General features: G+C 33.3%; 2 protein-coding genes across 2 annotated transcripts; both read right to left on the minus strand.

Moving 5' to 3' along the window:
- Positions 1 to 218: 218 nt before the first annotated feature.
- LOC124357093 lies at positions 219 to 3770 on the minus strand. The gene is made up of 2 exons (XM_046808524.1): positions 3666 to 3770; positions 219 to 2578 (listed from the first exon to the last, which is right to left on the minus strand). Exon 2 carries the CDS (start codon positions 2565 to 2567, stop codon positions 1128 to 1130), a length of 1440 nt encoding a protein of 479 aa, XP_046664480.1. The 5' UTR covers positions 2568 to 2578; positions 3666 to 3770; the 3' UTR covers positions 219 to 1127.
- Positions 3771 to 8764: 4994 nt separating this feature from the next.
- Positions 8765 to 10035, minus strand: LOC124358671. The gene has a single exon (XM_046810975.1). The coding sequence runs from the start codon at positions 9947 to 9949 to the stop codon at positions 8765 to 8767; it is 1185 nt and encodes a 394-aa protein (XP_046666931.1). The 5' UTR covers positions 9950 to 10035.
- Between the last annotated feature and the right edge of the window lie 14735 nt (positions 10036 to 24770).

The raw sequence follows: 24770 nt of genomic DNA on the forward strand, positions 1-24770 counted from the left end.
TTTATGCCTACTTATGTTTCCTAAATATATCACAGAACTCCATCGTACCCCATCATAAAAGCTTTTACTAAGTTAGCTACGGACTTCGGTTTAGGTTTCTCCAAAATATCTTAAAAATATGTTAAAATTATACATTATTTTACATTATTTATTATCAAATTTTCTGAATCACAATATAAATAACTTACAAAGCAAACAATGTTCGAAAAACAACAGCATGTCTAAGTATGTTTTATTACATCGTATATTTAGTTTCTATATTACAAAAATATTATAATAATTTTAAATATAAAGTTATATTTATGAATTATCGTGAATTCTTTGGACACTCATAAGTTCACTCATGGATGACTCAGATAAGTTCATCTGTCAGTGTTAAAAAAAATTTGCAATAAAACTACGTTGCGAAATCTGCAACCCAAACTATAATACGAGAATATGGAGTCCCAAGAGGATAACTAACAACAAATAATTACAACTTACGAGACCACATACAGCTATACGTTGACACACATTAGTTAGGGTTCACAATAAACATGTTACGTGTCAAATCTATGTACCCAATATCAGTATTTATTTAATGAGTTGTTGAGACAGATACTCTTAAAAACTGGTGCACAACAGGTTGGTGCTGATTGGCTGCCAATGATTGGTTATCTGATCATCGCGAGCAAACGTTATAATTAATCCTAAGTTAGGTTCATAAAAGTGTTAGTTTTATTGAGTGCATCTTTAAAAGTTGCCTTTCTGTGATTTGGCTCTATTTATTTGATTGCTGTCAGAACTTAGATAAGTCGTTTATCCATCACCTGAGGAAGAGATCAGATTGCGTATCTCGAAATGTAGTGTTACTGATGCTTTTTATTGCTCAATGATTGCAATTTTCCTGGAAAATACTGTTACCTTCACAACCCTTCCATTACCAAAAACGAACTTTACACAAAGAATTATGTGTGTATTCAATATTTTAATCTCAACATTTTTATGTGTACATACTGACTTTACGTATTCCAATATGATTATCTGAAAACACTATCATACTTTGATCACACATATTTTAATACTTTCAGTTAGTGATAAGTTAATAAAAAAGTGTTCATTATCTGTCACAAATGCTAAACATTTTCCTACCAAAAATTCTTTACTACAAGAGACTGCCCTGAAATCAAAACCAACTTTGAACAAGATTCATTCAAAAATACAAAACTTTGTAGAGGTAATTTTAACAGCACCTGGTTTTTATCAATGTCCCACACTTCTATATCACTTTTGACGGAAGACGTAATAATGAATGTGGAGTTGAAAACAGGTAAATAGTCTATGTCAATCACATCATCGATTTTTAAAGAGGTAACAGCCTCTAAAGTTTTCACGTTCAGAATTTCCACCGAGCTTTGGGTCGCTAAAACCAACTTGTCTTCGATCACTCGAGATTTGTAGAGGCCTACCAGATCGGGGAACGTGGCTTGGGCCACCGTGGACGAAGTGCGCCGGTCAAAAACATAAATGGAACACTTAAAAATAAACATATTGTCTATACAAAAAAGTATGATGAAATCACGATAATGCAACGCGTTTACGGGTTTACAGCCGGCCAGGCTCGGAAAGATTGTTGTGTACTCGTCTTTGGCTACATTATAACAGCTGATGTGGTTTGTTATTTTTGCGTAATCCTCAGGCCCCATGGCGAACGGATCGTCAGTCCTGAGACTGAATACCACGTCGGCGGCGTCATCCAAAGATATTACGTAGAGGTCCCAGCCTACGGCGGGAGCTCGCAGGGCTTTCTTCTTGTCCCCGGTGCGGATGTCCCAGACGTGCACGACTGGCAAGTAACACAGCCTGGAGAACAACAGATGACCCACGATCCAGTTGTAACAGTCCGTGTAGAGAGTCTCCGCGAAGTCACTGACCACTTGGTCCCTATCGACGGAGATCAAGTACTCCAGTGGGAACGCTTTCTCCGGGAGGTATATGCCGAAGATCTGTACCAGATTCCCCTGGATCACCACCAGCTTGTCCTCCACGATCTGATAGTACACCCTCACTATGTCGGTCCAGTCCTCGTCCTCCATGTTGTACTCGTACAGGCTGAACACGACACTGGTGTAGAAGTACGGGATCTCCTCTATGTTCCAGATGGTGATCTCGTTCGTGTTGAGCACGTGTAGGAAGAGATAGACGTTGCCGTAGATGATTTGTCGATCGTTGTTCTCCAAGAAGAGCCCGTTACCCTGAGTGTGGACGTTGTGGCTGACGCACTTCCCCTCCCGCCAGTTGCTCAGCAAATGGTTCTGCCTCAGCAGATTCACTCGCTCGGTACAGAGCGGCTCCAGAGATTCGAGCTCTGGATGGTATTCGAACTCCGGCTTCACAAACGGCTTCGCCATACTCACGTAATTCACGATGCTGCGCCTGTAGTGCCTCTTCCAGATGAGATTGTCGTTCAAGACAGAGCGCAGGTAGGAGCAAGTGGCGGAACATGCCAGGAGGTCCTTCAGGGACAGGAACTGAGCTATGTGGGCAATCACTTCCCCGGGCAGAGAGATAAGCCCTATCTCGGCCATTTTGTAGGTATCTGTAACAAATAGCCTGTACTAATAAAAAAAATACTCAAAGAATTCACAAAGCATCAATTTCAAAACCAGCGTGCTCAAAAAATATCAAGTCAATTTATTATTGCTATCTACTGTTTTCAATTGCTGACTTCTTAAGTTAAATTAAATATACTTATTTCGATAAATTGAGGGTTTTAAAAATATCAAAGCTTGTAATATTTTTGTAAATTGTTGATTTTGCACGTATATAATGTATGCACTTTCATGTTAAGTAAATAAGTTCATTTCAATGTTATAAAACATAAATAACATAGAAAAAACAATCTCAACTTATACTAATGATGAAAATTTTCACTGTGGTTTAATTTACAACATATAATCAGCTGTAACAATCGGGAAAGTCTTGAATAAATTCGTCAGCAAATTATGCTAACGAAGTCCAATTTAAGAAGAACGACCAGCTAACCTTGGTTTTGATTGTAATTGTAGGTAGCACAGTGAATATATTAATGCCGAAAGTAATCATATAATTAATGTTTGGATAGTCTTTCTATCTACAAAAATTATACACGATGCAACAATTCTACTTATTTATGCCAACCAGTCATTATGCGGTCTAGTAAATTGGCATATGCTTCATTAAATTAGTGTTGGTAAATAAATTTAAGTACTAATTAATTTCATTTCAATTAATATAAATATTTGGTGCATTTTTTTCTTTTGACGAAATTTAACAATATTTCTTCCAATAGACATTTTTGTAATGCCGGCTATATTATTTTAAGACACAAATTATTATTTAGTATTTTTTAGCATAGTATTGAATTTGACATATCGCTGTAGTATAGTATCTTGTGAAATTAATATAACCTGACTTTTTCAATCATTCCACTACGGCAAAAGTTTTACGAAAGAGAGACATTTAAAAACAGAAAGTAAAGTATAAATAAATATTGTTTCTGAATCAACAAAAGCCGATCTACAAGAGTTATAACAAAACATTGTCTTCTTGATACTGATATAATATTTAAGACAATTTATTACTAAAATAAATGTTTTGCTGAACAATTAAAACCCAAACTAGAATTAACTTCACACTCTGCTTACCGAATAAAGACACAAGGCCACGCCGATTTCACCTTCACACCATTGACAGTTGAGTTCGGTAACAGATGGACCAGAGAAGATGGACTCGTCCAATGCTAGAGGCTATGAATAGAGCAACGGACATAGCGAGCCGGCCAACTCACGCGAGTTACTGGCAGTATACAAATATTATTGTTTACATTGCCACCAACCATATCATGTTTGAATATTACAGTTGTGCCACCAAATCATTGTAAGCCTATGATTACAGCTTTAAATGTTGGTAGGCTAAGTATAATCTAGAAAAATCAATGTTGATACCACTGGCTATGCCTTATGTCCATAAAGTACATAATAGATGAAAATCCCTAATATATTTACAATTACTAGTTCATAATATTTAGTATGAATAACATATAAAGGTTTTTCGCACTCTTAGGACAAGGATCTGAGAAACCTCTCATTTCACAGAGTCCTAAGAAGACATTTGCACTTATATTAAGCATGGATAAGGTTGGGGGCGAGGGGCCCCTCCTGTCGAGATCCATGAGGAAGAATAGCACTATCAGTCATGTCACCTTGGAAGAAGAGGAAGCCAGTTCTGTACCTCTTGTCAAAGCGGTCAGGGGGAGCAAGCCCTTATGTCTAGGCTACCGACTGTCTTTAACCTTATGGGCTTAGGGATCCCCACCAACTCCAAAACTCATCTAGACGGTAGATTATATCTATCAATGTATCCTTGCACCCCAATATCTCGACGATTGTAGGACTGTAGGTCCACGACTAGTTTTGACGAGGGTGGCTGACGTCACTTTTCTGCAGGGTAGGACAGTTAGTCCACGCCGACAGCCGTGGACTAACTGTCCTACTTTTCAAAACTGATCTGGCCGTGCGATAATTTTTCTACCTGCGCTCAGTCTTCCTTATGTGGAAGAATGTGAGTGATACTTACACTACACACGCCCAGCGTACTGCTTAGGCAGTAAATATAAACAACAACTTACTCAAACCAAAACTCAAGGTATCACATATGAAGTGGGTTGCTAATTGGGATTAAATTTGAACAAATTCCATACATCACTATATTACTATCTGAGTACATCCGCAATATTCTAATGGATGATAAACATCTACAGTAAGTTTGTTTTAATTATACCTTATCTTGGTCCATCGTTAGTATCAGGAGGTAAGATATTATTGAAAATTTAAATTTTAAAATAGGTATAACTCAATTAGGTAAATTTGTTGATTATTTGTACTAACAACAAACTTTATGTTTATTAAAAAACAACTTGCAGTACTGAAAATTTTACAAAAGGTTATGAAAACTAATTATGATCTCATATTAACAATTCTTATTTTTAAATTACCAATACATGGTTAATTACAATTTACAAATAAATGCTTAATTGGATAGTAACACTAGATTAACCTAAACTTTTGACTTACAAATTGAATATAATTCTGGAAGAAAATTACTTTACCGACGGGTACTGTTATTGAAGAAAATAATAACTTATACAAATTTAATAAGTGGGACTATTGCCCAAAGTCCAGGTAGGTAATAAATTAAAACAACGTATATTACTCATACTCGTATATGTATTTATATCCATAGTAAAATTTTAAAAGGAGGAAGATTAACAATAAAATAATACTTTTCAACAGAAATGTTATGAACATGAAGTTTATTGCATCTTTGTGTGTTTTATTATTGTTTAGCGCTAGAGTTTATATGATAGCCTTACAGTAAATATTATACATCTATTTTAAGTAAAACTATACATTTACAAAGTTAGAAACCTAGCTGAAAAAAATAAATACCTGTATACATTTTTCATGTAACATGTTCTGCTCAGTGAATTGCTTTGTTATTTGGTATTCACGGTTTTGCTATAAGATGTTTAATCCTGTCATAATATAAGTGCTAAACCACAAACATTTATGAGAATCCAAGTATTATCTCACAAAACTAAATTGATTTAAACAATTGTACTACAGCGAGGATAGTATTTAAAGGCATTTGACCTATTATATTTTAGTTGATGTTACATAGGTGAGATGACATGCCCCTTTCATATTACATGGGAAATGTTTATGTGGACATTAGATCCACTTAAAGTAAATTAATTTCTAAAGAAGGAAGTCCTTTAAGCATTGACGTATAAAATAAACGTACTTGCACATTATTTATTACTCTTCTGATATATATTTGTACAAAACAAGTGTAACAGATATATTTTGAAGGACAAAAATATATATATATATATAGCCTATATATATATATATATATACAGGGTGTATATTATGTCTGAAACACCCCAATATATCCTTTAATAATTTAAAAAAATAAATTTTAAACCTCTTACAATCGTGATAGAGATTGGACATCTACTTTTTGTGGAACAATGTTTTGTTATTGTCACACCAACGGGGGACGTCCTGCCGAGGTATCGTGAATATTCTTAATGGAAGCCTATACCTTGTGATACATAATTTTAAAGGTAATATCTTACTGAATTGAATGCCACAAACCGCATCTCAAAGGAATTATTCTATCAGAAAATAGAGCATTTTTAGTATTGAAAATTTACTGATGTTCAACAATGTAATTTTAACATGGTTCTTGCCACAAAATGTGTTACAACACTAATTTTTTTAGCATTTTTAAATGTTCAATTAAAATAAAATAAACAATTTATTTTTAAGCTGGTTTCATTAGTACAAATTTACCAGTTTTTATTACAATGAATAAAACCTATGAGTCACTTTCTCTGATTACTTATGAATCTGTTACTTGGTGTTTTTCCAGTCAGCAGGAAGGTTTAAAGAGACAAAGGTCACTAGCCTATGAGAAACATTATTGTGTTTATTAATCATCTGGTCTACAGGTTTCAGTTTGTTGAGCATGGAGCTTTCACTAGACAGGTCTAAGCTTGGGAATTACAAATGGACAAAGGTCATATCATTCCTGTCGAGTTAATCAGTGTCCTCTGAAGCATTGCTGTCAACCAAGTTATCTAATTACATTAGTTCAGTTTTTATTATTTGGCATTTTAATGGAATTGTCTGAAAGAGAACGAATTACTCTGTTGATGATGCAAGGATATGGCGATCGTCAAAGATCTTTATCGGGAAGTTTGTAATTTGTTTAATGACACTTTCCCAGAAAGGAATCCCATAAGTGTTTCAACAATATCAAAAAACTATTGAGCGTTTTGAAATGACAGGGAGTGTACGTAATCGGCCAAAGTCGACGGTAGGATACAATCTGCAACAGATGAAGAACATGTACTAGATGTTTTTGCAAACATTTATTGAAAGACCCACATACATCGCTCAGAAAAGCTGCACTAGCAACATGATATGCACCCTATGTCTGTGAGTAAGATTTTGAGAAATTAATAAATACAAACCATTTAAAGTTTATTTATCAACAGTTTAAGTGAAGATGATTACGACAGAAGAGTTGAGTTTTGTGAACTTGTGATGCGCAAATGTGATGACAATAGAGATTTTCTGACCAACATACTATTTTCTGATGAGGCAACTTTTTTCCTAAATGGCAATGTTAACAGGCACAATTGCCGTTACTGGGCTAGTGAAAACCCACATTGGATTACTGAGTCCCCATTCACAGCAACCACAAAAAACTGAACGTATGGTGTGGAATTTTAGGTAACAAAATTGTTGGACCCTTTTTCATCAATGGAAATTTAAATGCCGAACTTTACTACAATATGCTCCAAAATGAAATAATCCCAGCTATTCAAATTGCATCAGGAGAATACTTTGATAATGTATGGTTTCAGCAGGATGGTGCTCCACCCCATTATGGGGAGGACAGGTAAGAGAGTATTTGGATTTAAGGTTTCCTCATAAATGGATTGGCCGAAGAGGAGAAATCGAATGGCCTCCAAGATCTCCGGATTTGTCACCAATCGATTATTTCCTATGGGGTCATTTAAAATCCAATGTTTATAGAAGAAAGCCTCATAATTTGGGAAGACCTAAGAAACAGGATTATAGAGGAGATTGCTTTGATAACTGAAGAAATGTTAGGCAACTCTGTCGAATCATTTTACACAAGATTGGCTCATTGTCAAACCGTAGACGGAACAACAGTTCGAACAATTGCTTTGACACCAAATGCAGGTAAAAACGTTTGTTGTAAGACTTTTCTAACAGCATACATTATTTTTTATTTGTAATAAGAAATCAATAACATAAGTATTTCCATAATTGGTACTGTAATAAAAAACTGGCAAATTTGTGCTAATAGAACCAGCTTAAAATGAAATTTTTGTTTTTATTTAATTGAACATTTAAAAAAATGCTAAAAAATTAGTGTAACACATTTTGTGGCAAGAAACCATGTTAAAATTACATTGTTGAAATCAGTAAATTTTCAATACTAAAAATGCTCTATTTTCTGATAGAATAATTCCCTTGAGATGCGGTTTGTGGCATTCAATTCAGTAAGCTATTAACTTTAAAAATTATGTATCACAAGGTATAGGCTTCCATTAAGAATATTCACGATACCCTCGGCAGGACGTCCCCCGTTGGTGTGACATAACAAAACATTGTTCCAAAAGTAGATGCCCAATCTCTATCACGATTGTAAGAGGTTTCAAATTTATATTTAAATTATTAAAGGATATATTTGGGTGTTTCCAGACCATAATATACACCCTGTATATATATATATATATATATATATATATATATATATATATATATATATATATATAATATACATAGGCTATACTTATATAGTTATATAAGTTTTGAAAAGATTATTAATACATTGGTCGGTGTAGTAAAAAGTTAAATAACAAATAATTTGAATAAATCAGAATGAGCAAAACATACGATTAGTCTCAAACACCATGTACGCATAGAAACAATGATAGGAAATTATTAATAAAATGTAAATATAAAAATTAATTTCTAAATTAATAATAATAATAGCAATAAAAAAGTAACATACAAAAATTCAATGACGATTAGCGCAGAAAAAAAACATATTTTGACCACAGCCTCTAAAATGGTATAAATTACAAACAAAATAAACTCCGAATACAATAATAGTAAGAAACTTACAAATATGAATGTTTTTAATAATATCTTATCGTAGAGCCTACAGCTCTCAGAAAACTGGGCAGGTCTCTCTTTCCAGAAACATAGTCTTGGCAAAGTCCCTGAAGCCTTCGCTGGTGTTTTTGGAGACTAGTCTTTGTAGTGGGCACATCTTGCGTCAAAGATAGAGATCTTGTTCTTTCCATTGCTTCATCCTTACGTATAGCTTCTAAGACGGTCCAGATTGATGGATTGTTCTGGTTTATTAGGCTGTTGAACCTATTGTTCCAGGACTCGCAAGCGTTATTGGTACGATGGTAGTTACCTAACGTGGCCTCGTGGACGTTCCACACTCTAGGAGAAAACAATGGAGAACTAGGGGTTTGTCCAACGGTTCCGCTTACATATGTGGTGTCAAAGTAATGCAATAACTCCAAAAGCTGAAAAGGAGCAGCTCCCCATAGAAACTCCATTCCCAACAGAACGTCCTTCATCGGCAAGAAAGCTAGACCGTTAATCATACCGCAGAAAAGTCGGATTTGAGAATCTTCTTTGTAACTTTTCGTAAGACCGAGACGCTGAATTTGCCGCCATGTACTCTGGCATAAGTGGAAATAACAGCCTTTCACTGAAACGCTGGAACTAAAAACCTCCGATACAGCTGACATGGCTGCTAATTCAAAGTGGGTCATCACGACTTTAGGTCTTGCTGTGTTACCTAACTCCAAGCACTTTATTAAAACAACTTGAAGAAGCTTTTTATACATTTCTGTCGTCTTCTCTGTCATTAGGGCATATACGCAAGTTGAAATAATATTGTTCTGCTCCCCACGGATTACATATACCTGTTTAAAAAGATTTGATGACATTTTAAACGTTCCATCCATAAACCAGGTGTGAGAATTTGTTAAGTTTTGTAACCCATTATCAGTTGAAAATATCAACAGTCGTTGAGAAGAACCCGGACCCGAATCATGAGCTAGAAATCTTCTAGGTGACGTTCCTCCAGTAGTTTTCCACTCTTCTGGTATATGCAAGTCTGCGACAACCTTCGGGATTGCCGGAAAGAGTCTTTGCCGCTGTCTTCTTATATCCCTCTTTACACTTGATAACCTGCCGCAGTAAGCCTTTGCATCATCAGATGATTGTAGCAGGGAGGTAGAGAGAACATCTACAGGTTTCACTTTGCTGCTGCAGGCCTGGTTTCGCATTTGTATCCTCATCCGTACAACCTCCTCTCCCGCAACGTTGGGTGGATGACAATGTTCAACACATACTTGCGGATTCGTGTACTGCGAAAAAAAAACAAAAAAATTAAACAATTGTTTTATTACTGGTCCTCCCCCCTCCTATATGTGTAATGAAACAAAAAAATACTACGTAGTTAATTGTTTTTTTTTTAAACTGTCCCTCCGGTATTTGTGAAAGACAGTAATATTTTGGATGTTACAAAAGTAACACATTTGTACTATACTCTCAACAGACTACGGACACAGGAAATATCTTGGACTGGAAGTAAATTGCTATGCCCAAAAGTAGTTACTTTTTGACCGAAGTAGACGTTTCAGATCTATACAGGGTGTCCCACAAGTAACCCGACAAACTTCTCATGTGGTTTCCTCTTATCAAAAGATTTTTTATTTTGTAAAATGAACTATAAATAACCCCGACCTGTATTTTTAAAATCTTGTTTCTCAACGTACAATGTGTTAGGTAAATGTTTTGTAACTATTTAGTTGAAGAGTTATAACATTAATCGATTTTTAAGACTCTTGGAGCAATTGGGGAAACCTATAAATATTAATAAATGTAAATGATACGTAACATTTATTAATATTAAACGATTTGTTTTTACGAAGAACGTTCATTTCTTATTTTTCTTATGTGTTTATTTTAAACATTATATTTGTAGTATTGTGTTTGTTTATTATTAGCCTATTTTATATTATACTCTTCGGAATTAAATTCTCTAAAAGTTTTAGTTAGAAAGTTTGCTTGTTTATTACCCATTTAATGGAAGTTGGATAATGTATTTAAATATAAACAAAACATGTTTTTCGAGACCAAATATTGCATACTTTGTCTGATATCTCTGAAATGGGTGGTTTAACAGGTCTGGGACGTATTTTATAGTTAATGCTATATAAAACCCAGTAAATTTAGCAATCTTTATGCCATAAAAACATCAGTTTCGCTTTATTTCCGTCCTTTCCTGAAAAATCACGCGAAATATCTCGCTAGCCGTAACTCCCTAACAAGGCGTTTCCGGACATACTCGTATGTTTATATGAACTATTTTTATTATTTCGATGAGAAGATTGTCCGATTACTCAGGGGACGTACATTATATTTAATCCACAATTTTTGTGGGTTACTCCAAGTGGTTATCTTTAATGTTACGTAATGTTTAACGAAAACTTTATATAAAAACAATAATTATTGTTAAGTTTTATCACAGAAACATCAATTTAGTAAAATAATCGTGAAAAACCTTTTATGGTTGGGCGAATTATTTTGGTTTTAATTCCTAAAATTACCATTTGATTGGATATTTTATTATTTAAACAATTTCATAGTTACATATAAAATCGTATTTGTTTTCGTTTCTTTTGTCTTGGTTTTCAATCTATTAAATTATGTAAATGGATCTAGTTGCTTGCCTAAACATCCACGTTAGTGACACTTTGTGACATTTCATGCGGTAAAAATCTGATAAAATATTAAAAGAGCATATTATTAATCAAATTAAACAGCAGCTGTTGCAGAAATGTCTTTGCAACTATTCTTACCAGTTATAAATACACAAATAATTTTAGTACAAGTTATGATGTTGAAAAAACTTACTGTTATATCTTGAAATACACTAAAGCTACCTAACAGTTTAAAGCTTCAAAACTGAGTATTTTGTTTTATTGATTATACGGTACTACAGTGACTATAAAATTCAATATCTCAATTTTAATTTCATAAAGCACACGTTGTAATATAATGGCACGTAAAGAATAAAATGGCGCTTTAGTTCAGGCTTGAACTGTATTATAATTTTCAATTCCTTGACTTGTACGTACTTTTGATAAGACACTCCCTCAATGTGGAAGAGTAAAACATAAACGTCCACTTGGGTAGAAATGTAAAGGGCCTATTAAGGTATGAAATGATAAAAAAATAACTTGTGCTATTACCATGTTGTGAATTGATATTGCCTTTGTATAAAATAATGAGCGAAAGGCTTGCCCCATTAGCTCATGTATTTATATTGTTGTACCAGTGTTAATATTGAAAAATAATTAAAGCTTATCCATATAATTACGATGATAGAACATTGCGGCCGGCGAGATGCTGATGCGATAGAGTAGGCCTAATGTGTTGAATAAATAATGGGAGCTGAATTTTAGCTTCTCGTTTAACATGAGTTCACCTAGTCAATTCCCTTGAGAATGTTTATAAATTTCATATTCTTCAAGCGTGTTTAATTTGCTGCCTTTTCGACACTGACGAAAAACATCCATATTTTTATTCATCGGACAGACAGCCAGGTCGTTTAGCCAAAGATTTGAGACCAATGCCCGAAACCCAAATTACATAAACAAACTTCTGCACTTTGTTCAACACTTGATGGATGAGAACCACACAATAACACAATAAACGGTCCTGTCTTCTGTCGGCCGCGATGTTCCGTCATGTGTAATATTCGTGTGTGATAGACCTACCAATGTGTTTCTCGCACTATTTATTTATTCGTTGTGTCTGTACTGTGTTGAAGTGAATTACAAACTATGACGACTCTAAATGGATAATCCTCGCTTTTAATATAATATATTGGCACCGACACTAGAAAGTAACTTTTAAAAGTCGAAACTACAGTAGTGTATGACTACAGTTTGAACTGTTTGACGAAGATACGTAATTATCAATCAATGTATGTTATTAGTCAATCCGCAGTTCAGGGCCATACAATATGAAAAATTAATTTATCCATATAGTTTTTAATCCTAATATTTCCAAACAAATGGTTTTAAGCATACTAAAGTAGCCTAAAGATAAAACTGTAAACACAGACTGTTACGTTGCACTGTAAATATAAAACGCCTACACAACGTGTTATCGATTGTTGCTATTATTTCAAAAGGATATCACGTCATACTGTATAAAACGATTAAAACAAATAAAGTTACATCTTACCATTATAATTATTTTAGGTTAGTAAAATTCAGATTTTGAAACTAAAAAACATAAACCGTCACTTGGAATGCTTAATATAAATAAATACAAAACATGTAGCGTTACACAACATAAAAATACATTTCTATTTCAAATCCAGCTCCCAAACGTAGCAGATTTCCTAATTTTAATCTTTTATTTCTGAATGTTATAGTATTTAAATTGCACACCAATCCCACACTTCATGTATCGTGGTTAAATTTATTATTTTCAATGTTAAGTTTATTCGAATTATTTTAATATCAACTATCAAATGTAGTTTTGAAAAACTAATACCCTTATTTTTTTAATGGCTATATTAACAAATTTTAATATTGAATCTAAATGGTTCTCCGTAGAAACAAAAATTGTTACTTTATTTATTAAATAGGTTAACTAAAAAGGAAATTGATGTAGTAACCTTTCTTATTTATCATCGTGAAAAAGCGTATTCGTTATGTAACTTTATTACTTATTTGTTAGAAGTAAATAACGTATTCCGTACTTCACAACGGTATATACATATTAACATACGATTAGCGTTATGTAGTATAATATTAGAGTAACAGAAATAAAATCATTTGTAGCTTTAATAATTAAATTTTTATTATTAATTTATAGCATTTTATCAATAAAATAACTTTCTTTGATACATGATATAAATCATAAGTAATTCAAAAATTAAAATTTTTTAATTGAAAAGTATACTGAATAAAAAATGTTTAAGACCGTTCATTGATGTGGTAAGAATTCTATATCAGTATAAAAATTATTTGTTTTGTTAACTTAAAACCGAAAAAAATGAAATTTACGTTCTTTTCTTCTAACTTTTTAATCTTTAAGAACATTTTTCATTATCAACGTTTTACAAAAGTCCTACAAAAGGAACATACGTATACAAGTACATTTAATTTGTCCAATGTAGTATTTCTCTTTATATTTTTAAGACTTTCAAAATAAAAATTCTTCAAATTTTAAACTACACGTAAATTATTTGATTGTTATTGAGATGGATACCAAAATTCAAATTGTTGCATGTGTTGCATATTTAACATATAACGATGTAAAATGTCGAAAACCTACATTTATATATGGTAAATTTACTGCAAAATTCGTACAAAGAGCTGTAATTAGAATTTTAAAATAAGAGTAATGGATATGTACTTACCGGTTTTATACTCGTTGTAATGCTCCCGTTGCAAGAATATTTCCTGTAATAAGAACATCTCCAACGCACAACACTAACACCGTCTCTTCTTCTCTTGGAGTATTGATGTCCCCCGTAAAATAAATGTTCTGCTCCCCGTAACCCTACCACAGATTGTAAGGAGTCCATCCTGCTTTACGTTTGGACTCAGATTGACAAAATTAAGAAAATGGCCTGACTACTTATATGTTCTAGACAATGCTCTCGCAGAGTGGTCTATACCTGGAATATTCGCATAATTTATATATCCGTCACTAACGTTGAGATTTATTTGTTCCTACGATCCAGGAAATATGTCTAAAAGTGTATACTTATAGCGATTGTAATTTATTCCTGGCTTAATTTATTTTGTGCCTTAGTTGGCTTTGTTACCTTGTTTGCTCGATCAAGGAAATATGTATATATATACACACACACACAAAGATCTGAGAAGCCTATTTCTGTCAAAAGATAACTAAGATGCGTTTTAGAACATTCTTTAAATTTATAGTAAAAGTTATATAGTAAATGCTTCTTTGATATCAACTTTACAGTACTCACCAAACACTGCATACTCAATATTTGCTAAAGTGTACAATTAAAAGTAGATTTTTACCAAAACTTTTAATTTTATTATCTGTATATTTTTCTTACTATGTGTTCAACAGTGGTTGCAAAAAAGGTTAAATAAGTAGTTGTTACAATCAAGCTGATTCTATGCTTTCAACATCAAATACAAATAAATTGAAAATAGTGGTAAAATAATTACACATATGATTGTGCTATCACAAAATAATATTTAAACAGAACAGTTTAACAAAACTGTTAACTAAAGTAAACAGACTCGTATTATGTAAAATTCTTGTTCTAAGTACCTGATTTTCGGTGCATTTTACGTTACTTTAATAGTTGTTTTAAAAGACCATTATAATCGTACAGCATTTCTTAAGTTATAAATTGTGTATTACTTAACAATACACTTAAGAAAATAAACCCGACTTTCATTTATGCATTTAGCTTTTTGTTTCAATCTTTCTGTAGGTGGTCTTCTTCTGTGGCGAGTCAGAAAGAAGTAGTAAAAATAAAGTAGTCTACTGAATAATATTTGTCAGATATAGAGTATAGATCTGGAGACAACCGTTCAAGGCCAGTAGAGTGAATACGGCGATCCCCTGTCAAACCCTCGTCAAAAGAAACTCGTGAGTCGGACAGTAGGTCCACGGTCCCGGCCTGGGACCCACTGTCCACCCCTCCAGAAGCAGGTAAGAAATGCTTCCGGCAGTTTTACGACGTGGACCTACAGTCCGGTTACCTATCTCGACATTTGCGGATAGTGTGATGTACCGCTACCGGACATCCATAGAGCTGAGATGCAAGTGACACATCGGTTTTGCTGTACACAATAGAAGTTCAACTTTTAAGTATAAATAAAGCAACCACGAGTCTGAGGAAAATTTAAAGTTTGGCCAAGTTTTGAGTCTAGCTGCTTGAATCCATCATACTGATAGTAGGTTTAATATTTTCAGTAAAAACAGGGTCATGACAAATGATTTTCAAATGTCTTTATTCTGAGTTGAATTTTCGTCCAATATCTTAAACTAGTAAACCAAAATCCCCAAAAATGCCGATTCAGTATGGCCGATGGATTAAAAACCAACTGATAAACTAAGTAAATCACTATGATTATCTTTATATATTCCATATTTAATGGACACACCGTATAAACGAAAGTAAATAGATTCTTATCACTGACTGGCTGAATAATTTGCACATTGGCGTACATTTGTATGACATGTTTTAACTACATTGAAATTGGGCCTTTTGTAAAATAATTTCTTAAATTTTTACCATTGGTGTGTACAAAACTCTAACGGACAAACGTAGAAAGTGTCTAATATAGGCTAAACTACATTTTGTTGTTATTTATCTTCATGTTTTCCGGCTCACACCTCCTCGAAGATTGCTAACACAATTAAAATCTGCATATACTTCGGTCTCACTATGATTTCCATATTTCATGATAAGCATGCAAAACTTTATTTCGGTTTAAAATTTTTACGGCTATGGTAAGGCCGAAATAATTCAAGATTGTCATTGAGCCTAGCTATGTTTTGGCGTAATGTGCAAACTGGAGGATTGAATGCCAAATGTAATATATTTTTAACAGATTTAACTGAAAATTATAATTTTACCCCCAAACTATTTCAGATCCTGCTTTTCGTGCTATTGATCAAAAGCACAGAACGGAAAACTGTCAGGGCCCCCAATTAACTGTTTTAAGCCTCACATACTTTTACGTTTCTAATTTTAATCATAATATCATGGGTGGTGTCTCATTTTAAATATATTAATAATACAAATCCAAACGCTTTTTAGTTTTTTCATTTTATTTTTTAATGTGAAAAATTTTTAAATTTTTTAAATTCTGTGACCAAAAATAAGGGCATAGTAGTGTTTCAGGTTTAACATTGTTCCTATAGTGCAAAAATCTGTCATTTCACAATAGCCGACTCATTATAATTAGGTTTCTGATATAAGATATATACTCCTTTGAAAATATTTTCCAATACCCAACTGAGGTATACCCAATAGTTTGTGAAAGTATAAGGAGCAAGTAAATGGAAGTATTAAAAATAGCTTCCATTCTTATATCACGAAACAACTGTGCCGAAAGTAAATTCGTTGGATAACTTCTCAAGACAATGGGCTGATCATTTACCTCCTAGTTTCCAGCAATGAAATGAGATTACACTGCAAATACGTAGTCCGTCTATGGAGATGTATTTAAACTCTACTATCCATATTTCTTAGTAATCGAGGTGAGGTCCAGAAACAGATGACCTCCAATGGTAACATCATCGATGCATTTTGCTAGGGGCAGCTGAAACCTGTTCTCTCAAACTTGTTGAGCTGGCATGTGTTCAATTTATTCCTTTTTGATCGTTAATGGTACGTACATGATTCTGATTGAGGACATGTACCTTACACTTTTTGTATAAGGAATAAATGAATAATAACATCAATAATTTTGATATACTGGTAATACGTTACATAGACTACTTCTTTTCAAATACCTAACAAAAGTAATTTTAACTATTTATATTTAACAATATTAAGTTGTGTTATCAATGTCAATTGAAAGCAGAACATGTTTAACTAATAAGTTTGCTCTATTATACATGTAAGGTAAAATATGATCAAGCAATCCTAGTGATGCAAATTGGAAGAAATAACCCCTATCCAGTTGCATCCAATAGTCTCGGACATTCGTGAATTCCAATACAGAAACGTTAAGTAAGTGATTATTGGAAATCGTATTTTGTTTGAAAATACAATACACGTACGTAACGTAGCTATGTTGGGAAGGGTTGATTCAATGCGAATGTTGAGTTTAGCTCTAGTTCACCATCCTCTTACGTGCAGCATCTGAAATCTGATGCTGTTGTAGACTTGACTCCTGAAGTCAGGATCGTCTGAAGGGATAGAAAAACAGTCGGCGACGAAGAATGAATAATTTCAAAACGAAAGCCCATTGTGAACCTAATGACACAATGAGAATACCTCTTTGCCTATATTGCACTACTTTTTTGTGGTCTGGGTGTCTCTGATGTTGAAACGATGCGGGGGCTTTAGTTTTGAGCTTCTTCGTTCTTCGTCACCGACTGTTGGATCCTTTTGGATCCCTTCAGACGATCCTGACTTCAGACTTCAGGAGTCAAGTTTACATTAGCAGCAGATTTCAGATGCTGTATGTAAGAGGATGGTGAACTGGAGCTAAACTCAACATTCACATCGTACGAATTCGTTTTAAACTAACAGAACAGTAGATTAATGATAATTCACAGTTAGGTGTTAGGGATTCAATAAACATCAGATGACTGGACTAAGAAGCAAGATATGTGCTACTTATGAACTCTGTAGAAAATTCAAAATTTTTGTTACACTTCTTAATTATTTAATGATTGTACTCTAACTTTAACAAGTTCGCTACTATTAGCAATGTGTAAAATATGGAACTAACAATAACTATGTGTTATTTACATAAACACGATGATTATTCATCCCTTGCACCTCACATGAATTACTAAAAGGTACTTGTTATTTATCACACAAGCTTTCCTAGAGCACTGGCTTTACAATGTCCGGTATACATGGAAGTCATCCGCATATAAATGATACTTGGAGCACGTCCAAATAGTCTAGGAGCTGATCGCCAACTTGTACTAAATAAGCAAAACCTGTGTTTTGTTGGCATTAAAAGAGAAATGACGTTAAGAAAGAAACAGATTGTCAGCCGCGCTAGTTTTGGAAATAGGAGGGAATGAGAAAGGCTAAAAATTAGAAATGATATTTTTCTCAGCGCATTGTTTTCTTAGCTTGACGAACTTGAAACTTACGTGGATGCATCAGCTGTAATTAATCCATTTCTGTTTCTACAGCATTCCGGCACAGACTGATGTCATTAACACTAACAAAAGGCCTTTGATCTTCTCAAGCATGAACCAAGTCTGAAACTAATCAAACCCCTTGTAGTATGTGATTAAAAACTTCGATTTTGTATAGTACAATATTATACATATATATATATATATATATATATATATATATATATATATATATATATATATATATATATATTATCATATTATCAGAGAGAGAGAGAGAAAGGGTTTTAATAAAAGGAAATTTCATACAAAAAAACGATAGTTTGTTACGATAGTTCAGAATTGTTCACTAAATGTAGAAGAACAAACAGGGATTAGATTCATACTGTAAGGAATTTGATCATAACCACACCTCGTATAAGCCATATACAGATTCTGACAGTCACAACTTTCAGTCTCTCTATATAGTTGGTTAACGATGATATCACTATCACTTATGTGTCTAACGATCGTCCTCCAGCTGAACTACAATTTCTGACTATCGATTTGTTTTAGAACACATGCTCTATCGATTCCAGGCAAAATCTATACAGTATAAAGTTGGCTCTCGGCTCCCTCCTAGACTACAACAAAAGGCGTTACTGCATGAATAATTCTTGAAATCAGCAAAGGATCAAGAACCTCGTGGTGCACTAATCGTGACATCGAGGCAATATCTATATGAAATATTTGTATGAGCAATCATAATTTTCACATTATTTAGAAATATGTTAATATGGCTGATAGATTTAAAACTTTAACCTAGCTAACCATAAATAATGTACGAACATAACTACTTCAAAATGCCTTTCTTATAATAACAAGAATTAGAAAGAGACCTTCCATATGGCCCTGTAAATATTATCAAACATTTTATTGCATGTACACTGTTGTACTGCTTGCAGAAAGATCCAGCTCGAAACTGATAAATAAGTTTATTTAACGATTCAGTTGTAAACAAACCACTGTGTGTTAAACTGTTATCTACATAGTGACCAAATTGGTGTATTTTACTTGCACATTAGGTGTTAGGAAGATAAGATAAGAGAAGAAAGTAGAAGGTGAAATACAAAGTGCTCAAGCTGATAACCGGTTACAGATAGAAGTCGACCCTGAGGTATCACTGACCATACTCAAAGTCGGACTTTGAGTATGGTCAGTGAGTGAACCATTAGCACACGTTTGAAACGTCATTCCTTTTATCATCAAACATTGAACATGATTATGTAGTGTTAAAGAACAGAAGACTGCGCATAAAGATTATACACATGTAATACTTACATTATAGACTAAGTGACTATTAATAGGATAAATAATTCTTTCTTTATAAGTGTATTATTTTGGCTGTTTTAGTTCAAAGTCTAGACAAGTGAAGTAGATATTTTAAATATATTTTAACCTATATTCTGTTTTGTGAATATCGGTATTGTTGATGAATATAATCCTACTATTAAATAACTCAAATGTTACACGAGTAATAGATTTAATACAGCACAGTCATGATTGATACCACAATATCCACATCGCCACATTAACGCATATTCTTTGCACTAATGTATCATTCTTTTGCCAATTTTCTCCACTATCAATTCTGTGTCAGTTTTCACGCTAAAAACCGTTTAAAACGAGTTTTTTAACATCTTAGGCGTTATTGCATTTTTAACGAAATCTGGTATTTTTTTATATAAAATGACCTGTCTGGGAAAACAAGTGTTCATGTTCTACCGTTCTGTTTTCCAGTTCGGTTGTTGTCTTAGGCTTTTGTCTCATACCCGTGTAATCCTCGGCCGCGTATTAGGGCACATTTAGATAAGCAGAATGAAACTTTTCCCAAAATATATAGACTTTCACATTCAACAGTTTTTGGGCTGGTCGACAAGACTTATATTCGTGTTAGCAATTATTCGAGTCGCGTTCTTTTGAAGCTTTAAAACTCTCAAAATTTCATTGTTTTCACAAGCGCCCCACAAATCCACTCCATAGCTTAAAATTGGAGAATATTAGACCGTAATAAGCTATAATCTATAGTTGAATTGGTAGTATTAAGCTTAAGATCTTAAGACGTAAATGCCTGAAGCTGATTTGGTGAAAAATGGATAAACGTAAATATTTCAACCTTCGATCAATGTGTATTTCAAGAGATTTTTGAATGGACTTTTTCTAGTATGGAGTCTGCCATTGTAGTGACAGTTGAATCCACTGGCCGAAAAACAAAATACAAAATGTTTGAATTTGTAGAGTTCCTTGTGGGATTAAGACTGTGTAGATCAGGTTAACGAAAGCCTCTTTTTCCAAAACTTCCTTTGATTTCCCATTCAATTATCGATCATACGACTCCATAGTTGTATCAGTGGCATATTGTACGAGTTTCCCGTGCATAAGCGACAATCCAATGGCGCTTACATGATCAGAACAAGAATTGGTCTGAAAATGGAACCTTAAAGGATTCCATTACTCATTGCAATAAATTAGACTTGAAATTCGATTTCTGATTTGAACAACTTGTCTTCTGTATCTTGTAAATTAATTAAGCCACTGCAAGTCCACGCCTCAAATGCCATGGAATTGCAATATTCCTAGAAGTGTATTAAGATCAAAACAGTACAATACCTTGATAGAGCGATAAACACACTTAAAGTGGAATTCTCAAATTCCAACCTCTTAACAACCATTTCGACAAGTGTCAACTGCACCTAACGTAGAGTTTTCCGTTCTGAACCACAATTGACATCAGAGAGCTGATTGTGTCTGTTGAAAAAGCAGAGCATTCTTGTCAACAATGTTTTCAAAAATTTTGCTCAAGGTTGGGAAAATGAAATAGGCCAATAATCATCAATGGAATATGAATCGTGATTTTTATATAGGATACCCATGCGGATATATAGGACAAAGTTATAAAATTACAGGTCACACCTTAAAAGTTATAATAAACGACAAAAATAAGGAAAAAGCTAAGGTATTTTCCAAGAAAGAGGATGTAATGTGAAATGGGTCATTCATTTTAATTTATCATGCGAATATTACAACTTTCTTGATGCTACTAATGAATATTTAGTATTCATTGCTGATACTTTAATATATGATATCTACATTTGACAAGTAGTATTATATTCATATCTTGCACTGAGTAGGAAATACATTTGTGATTAAAGCATTTCAAGGATACCTTACAAAGGTGCGCGCTTGAGAAAAATGCACCTGAATCAATCCATACGATTTAACAAGCCCCTTCAATCAAGCAGCAAGCTATTCCGCGACAGATGTATGCTGCAAATGTCTTCAAATACACGACGGGCACTGCAGTTAGTTACAAACTGTAATACAAGGCAGTCTTTGAGTTACATACGAATTGAATGAATAATCCGTGAAGTGATTTTGGGGTAGCAATATCGATTTTTGTTAGAACACACCACACCACTAAATCTGTTCAATGAGTATGCCTATATACTATAATGTTTTATTGATTTTTCATGCATTATGTGATCAGACTCTCTAGAATTTTATTTCGTTACGTTATACGCCCTATTTCGAAAGTGTCTCATCACCATCAGTGTTCTGGTCGAAGATATTAGTAAACAAGATAAGGTACGAATACTACCGGACCCTATTCCTTTATAACGAGGTAAATTATACTTCCGCAGGATATAAAACGTCACTATAACGATCACAGTATGCTGCTTTTGTATATGAGACTTTGTATGGGCTAGCAAAATAGACTCGTAATAACTATAAAACGTACCTTAACTTGTGCCGTTGAGTCCGTTGTACATCCATTGTTTCTAAAACATTCAGTCATATTGAAATTAATTAAGTACATTGAACATTAATCGCTTGTTTCAAATATGTAAGGCAATTCCAAATAAAATTGTTTGTTCTCCTAGTTACTCCTGTTACCTATTTTGTAAACTGACGGCGCAGATATAGAGACCGCAGCGAGCTAGGGTCAGCCTTCACATAGGACACGTTCCCCGAAACAACCTTTGGCATAATAAATAAGGAAGTTATATTCTATAAATAGCGCAATTACTCGTACTTTCTTTATTTTACGACTTGTAACAGATTGGCAAGTCGCAAACGCCACTGATGGGTCCAAAACCCAATGGTCATTGATCATCGCGTCGCTTTACGGAACTGATAGATATAGTTTAGTTGTGTTTGTGTACTCGTTGCTTATACTGACTCCAACTAGACCGTGGAAGTTTGTGACTAGGTAAGTTTGTTTCTATTTTCTAATTAGTTACAGAAGTAATTTTCAGCGTACATCTCTCTTCTCCAAAATCAAACTTTTCAACCATCAAATATCATTGAAAGTTTTGAATCCATTGAGAATGCAAGTTTTTTAATGTTTCAATTTGTTTTGTGTTTTACGGGTCTTATTTACTGATTTCTAATGGCATGATACATAGTCAATATATGCCCTCTTCATTTCCAATGATGTTATATAACGAGTGGGTCACTATTTCAAAATTAGAGTTGTGCAGCCCCTGCCCTTCGTAGGGGATGGTATTTACAATATTATAAATATCCCAAATATAACCGTAACAAATTACAATAAACAAGCTGATGTTTGTCATATATAGAATTTTAAAATCTACTATTCAAAACTACCGCCATGTATAGTATAGAAACAATTAATTATAAATGATTATGATTAATTAATCTTTATGGTAAAAACTTTACAAGGCTTAATTTCTCTTTTACCAAATGTAAAAATACTATAATTTAATTAAATTTCTTTTTAACTTGAAAAACATAATTTACAAAAACACATTTATGAAAAACACAATAACATATTTTTGAGATGTACATCGGAAATATAAATGTAAGACTTAATGATTATTACAATTTTCTATACTTAATTGTTAATATTCTACAATTTTGTGATCAACCACACAAGATCTATGATCAAATTCTATAACGTTGTTTAAATCTAACTACGGTATAATGTTTTTGCTAAAACGAAATCACAATAAATAGTAGTAAAAGCTGTATTTGTATTGAAATATTTCTTTTCTTTATAAAAAATATTTAATTTTGATTTATTTAAAATGAGTTTATTTTTAGCAAGTGGACCTGCAATGTGTAGGCCTATAAAACTATAAATCAAGACAACAGTCGATATCATAGTACCATGCTATCATGTGCTGCTTCTAGCGGGAGAGACAGAAAGTAATTGAAAGGAAATGGGTTTCACAGTACAGTTCTTGTGCGATTAAAAAAATATGTTTTCGCTCCATATCATAATATTGTTGTTATTTATCATGATTTATGGTACCAAGATTACTTTCATCATGATATTTATGTTCATAACTTGTTCTATTTATTGAAATTCTGTCATCAGGCAGATTAAATAAAATCTGTTTCTAGATTTCTTACTCTTATCTAATTCAAACGTTATTTAAACAACATTTGTATCATTTCAGTGGTGTAATCATGGAATTACACTTCGGCCTCATTATTTTTAATTCGCAAGATTTAAAATGTGAGCTGGTTTGTACGGCTCAGTAAAACTGTTAAAACACTGTTGTGGATTATTGAATAGCCACCGAGCAGGAATATTAGTACCAACAACTGGATTCACGGCTAGGTAAATTGGTATTGTAAATTAGCTTTTTTTTTCTTTTAAGGTGTTCAGTTTGGATCAGTTGGATTTGAAATTTGTTTAATGTTCATTCACAGTTCTTTTAAGATGTAGGCCTACTTTTTCTGAAAACAAGAAAACTATGTTTTTTAATTGTATAACAAGGCGTTTGAGGCATTAGAAGTTAAGTATTTAGAGGCATTTTATAATTATTAGTCCCAAAGAAAAACTGTTGAAGATATGGATATGAATTGTATTTATTAAGCGTACCCTCATTTGCGACCTAAGTTTGGTTGTATTACATATTAATTTACTACTATTTTACAAAATAACTTTCATTACACTTTTCTCAGAGAGGTTACCTTCGCAATCTTCATAACAAAATTAACCTTATCGTTTTAATTTCAAAAATAATCTAGTTCAATCAAATCCCTCACGCATCCATCTATCAAAAAATAATATGATTGCGCCTGAGAAAATACTTATAAGAAAGAATTTCTTTATAGCTATTCCCGACCTCCTTCAGCCTATACCTGCATGTTCACATCAACCCCAACTACTTTATCGATATATGACATAAAAGAGTCCATTGGTGACTGTGTTAATTCAAAATACTATATTTCTCATATTTATTTAATGTATAAATAATAATC

Source organism: Homalodisca vitripennis, chromosome 3, assembly GCF_021130785.1.
Source record: "Homalodisca vitripennis isolate AUS2020 chromosome 3, UT_GWSS_2.1, whole genome shotgun sequence".
Classification (NCBI taxonomy): domain Eukaryota; kingdom Metazoa; phylum Arthropoda; class Insecta; order Hemiptera; family Cicadellidae; genus Homalodisca; species Homalodisca vitripennis.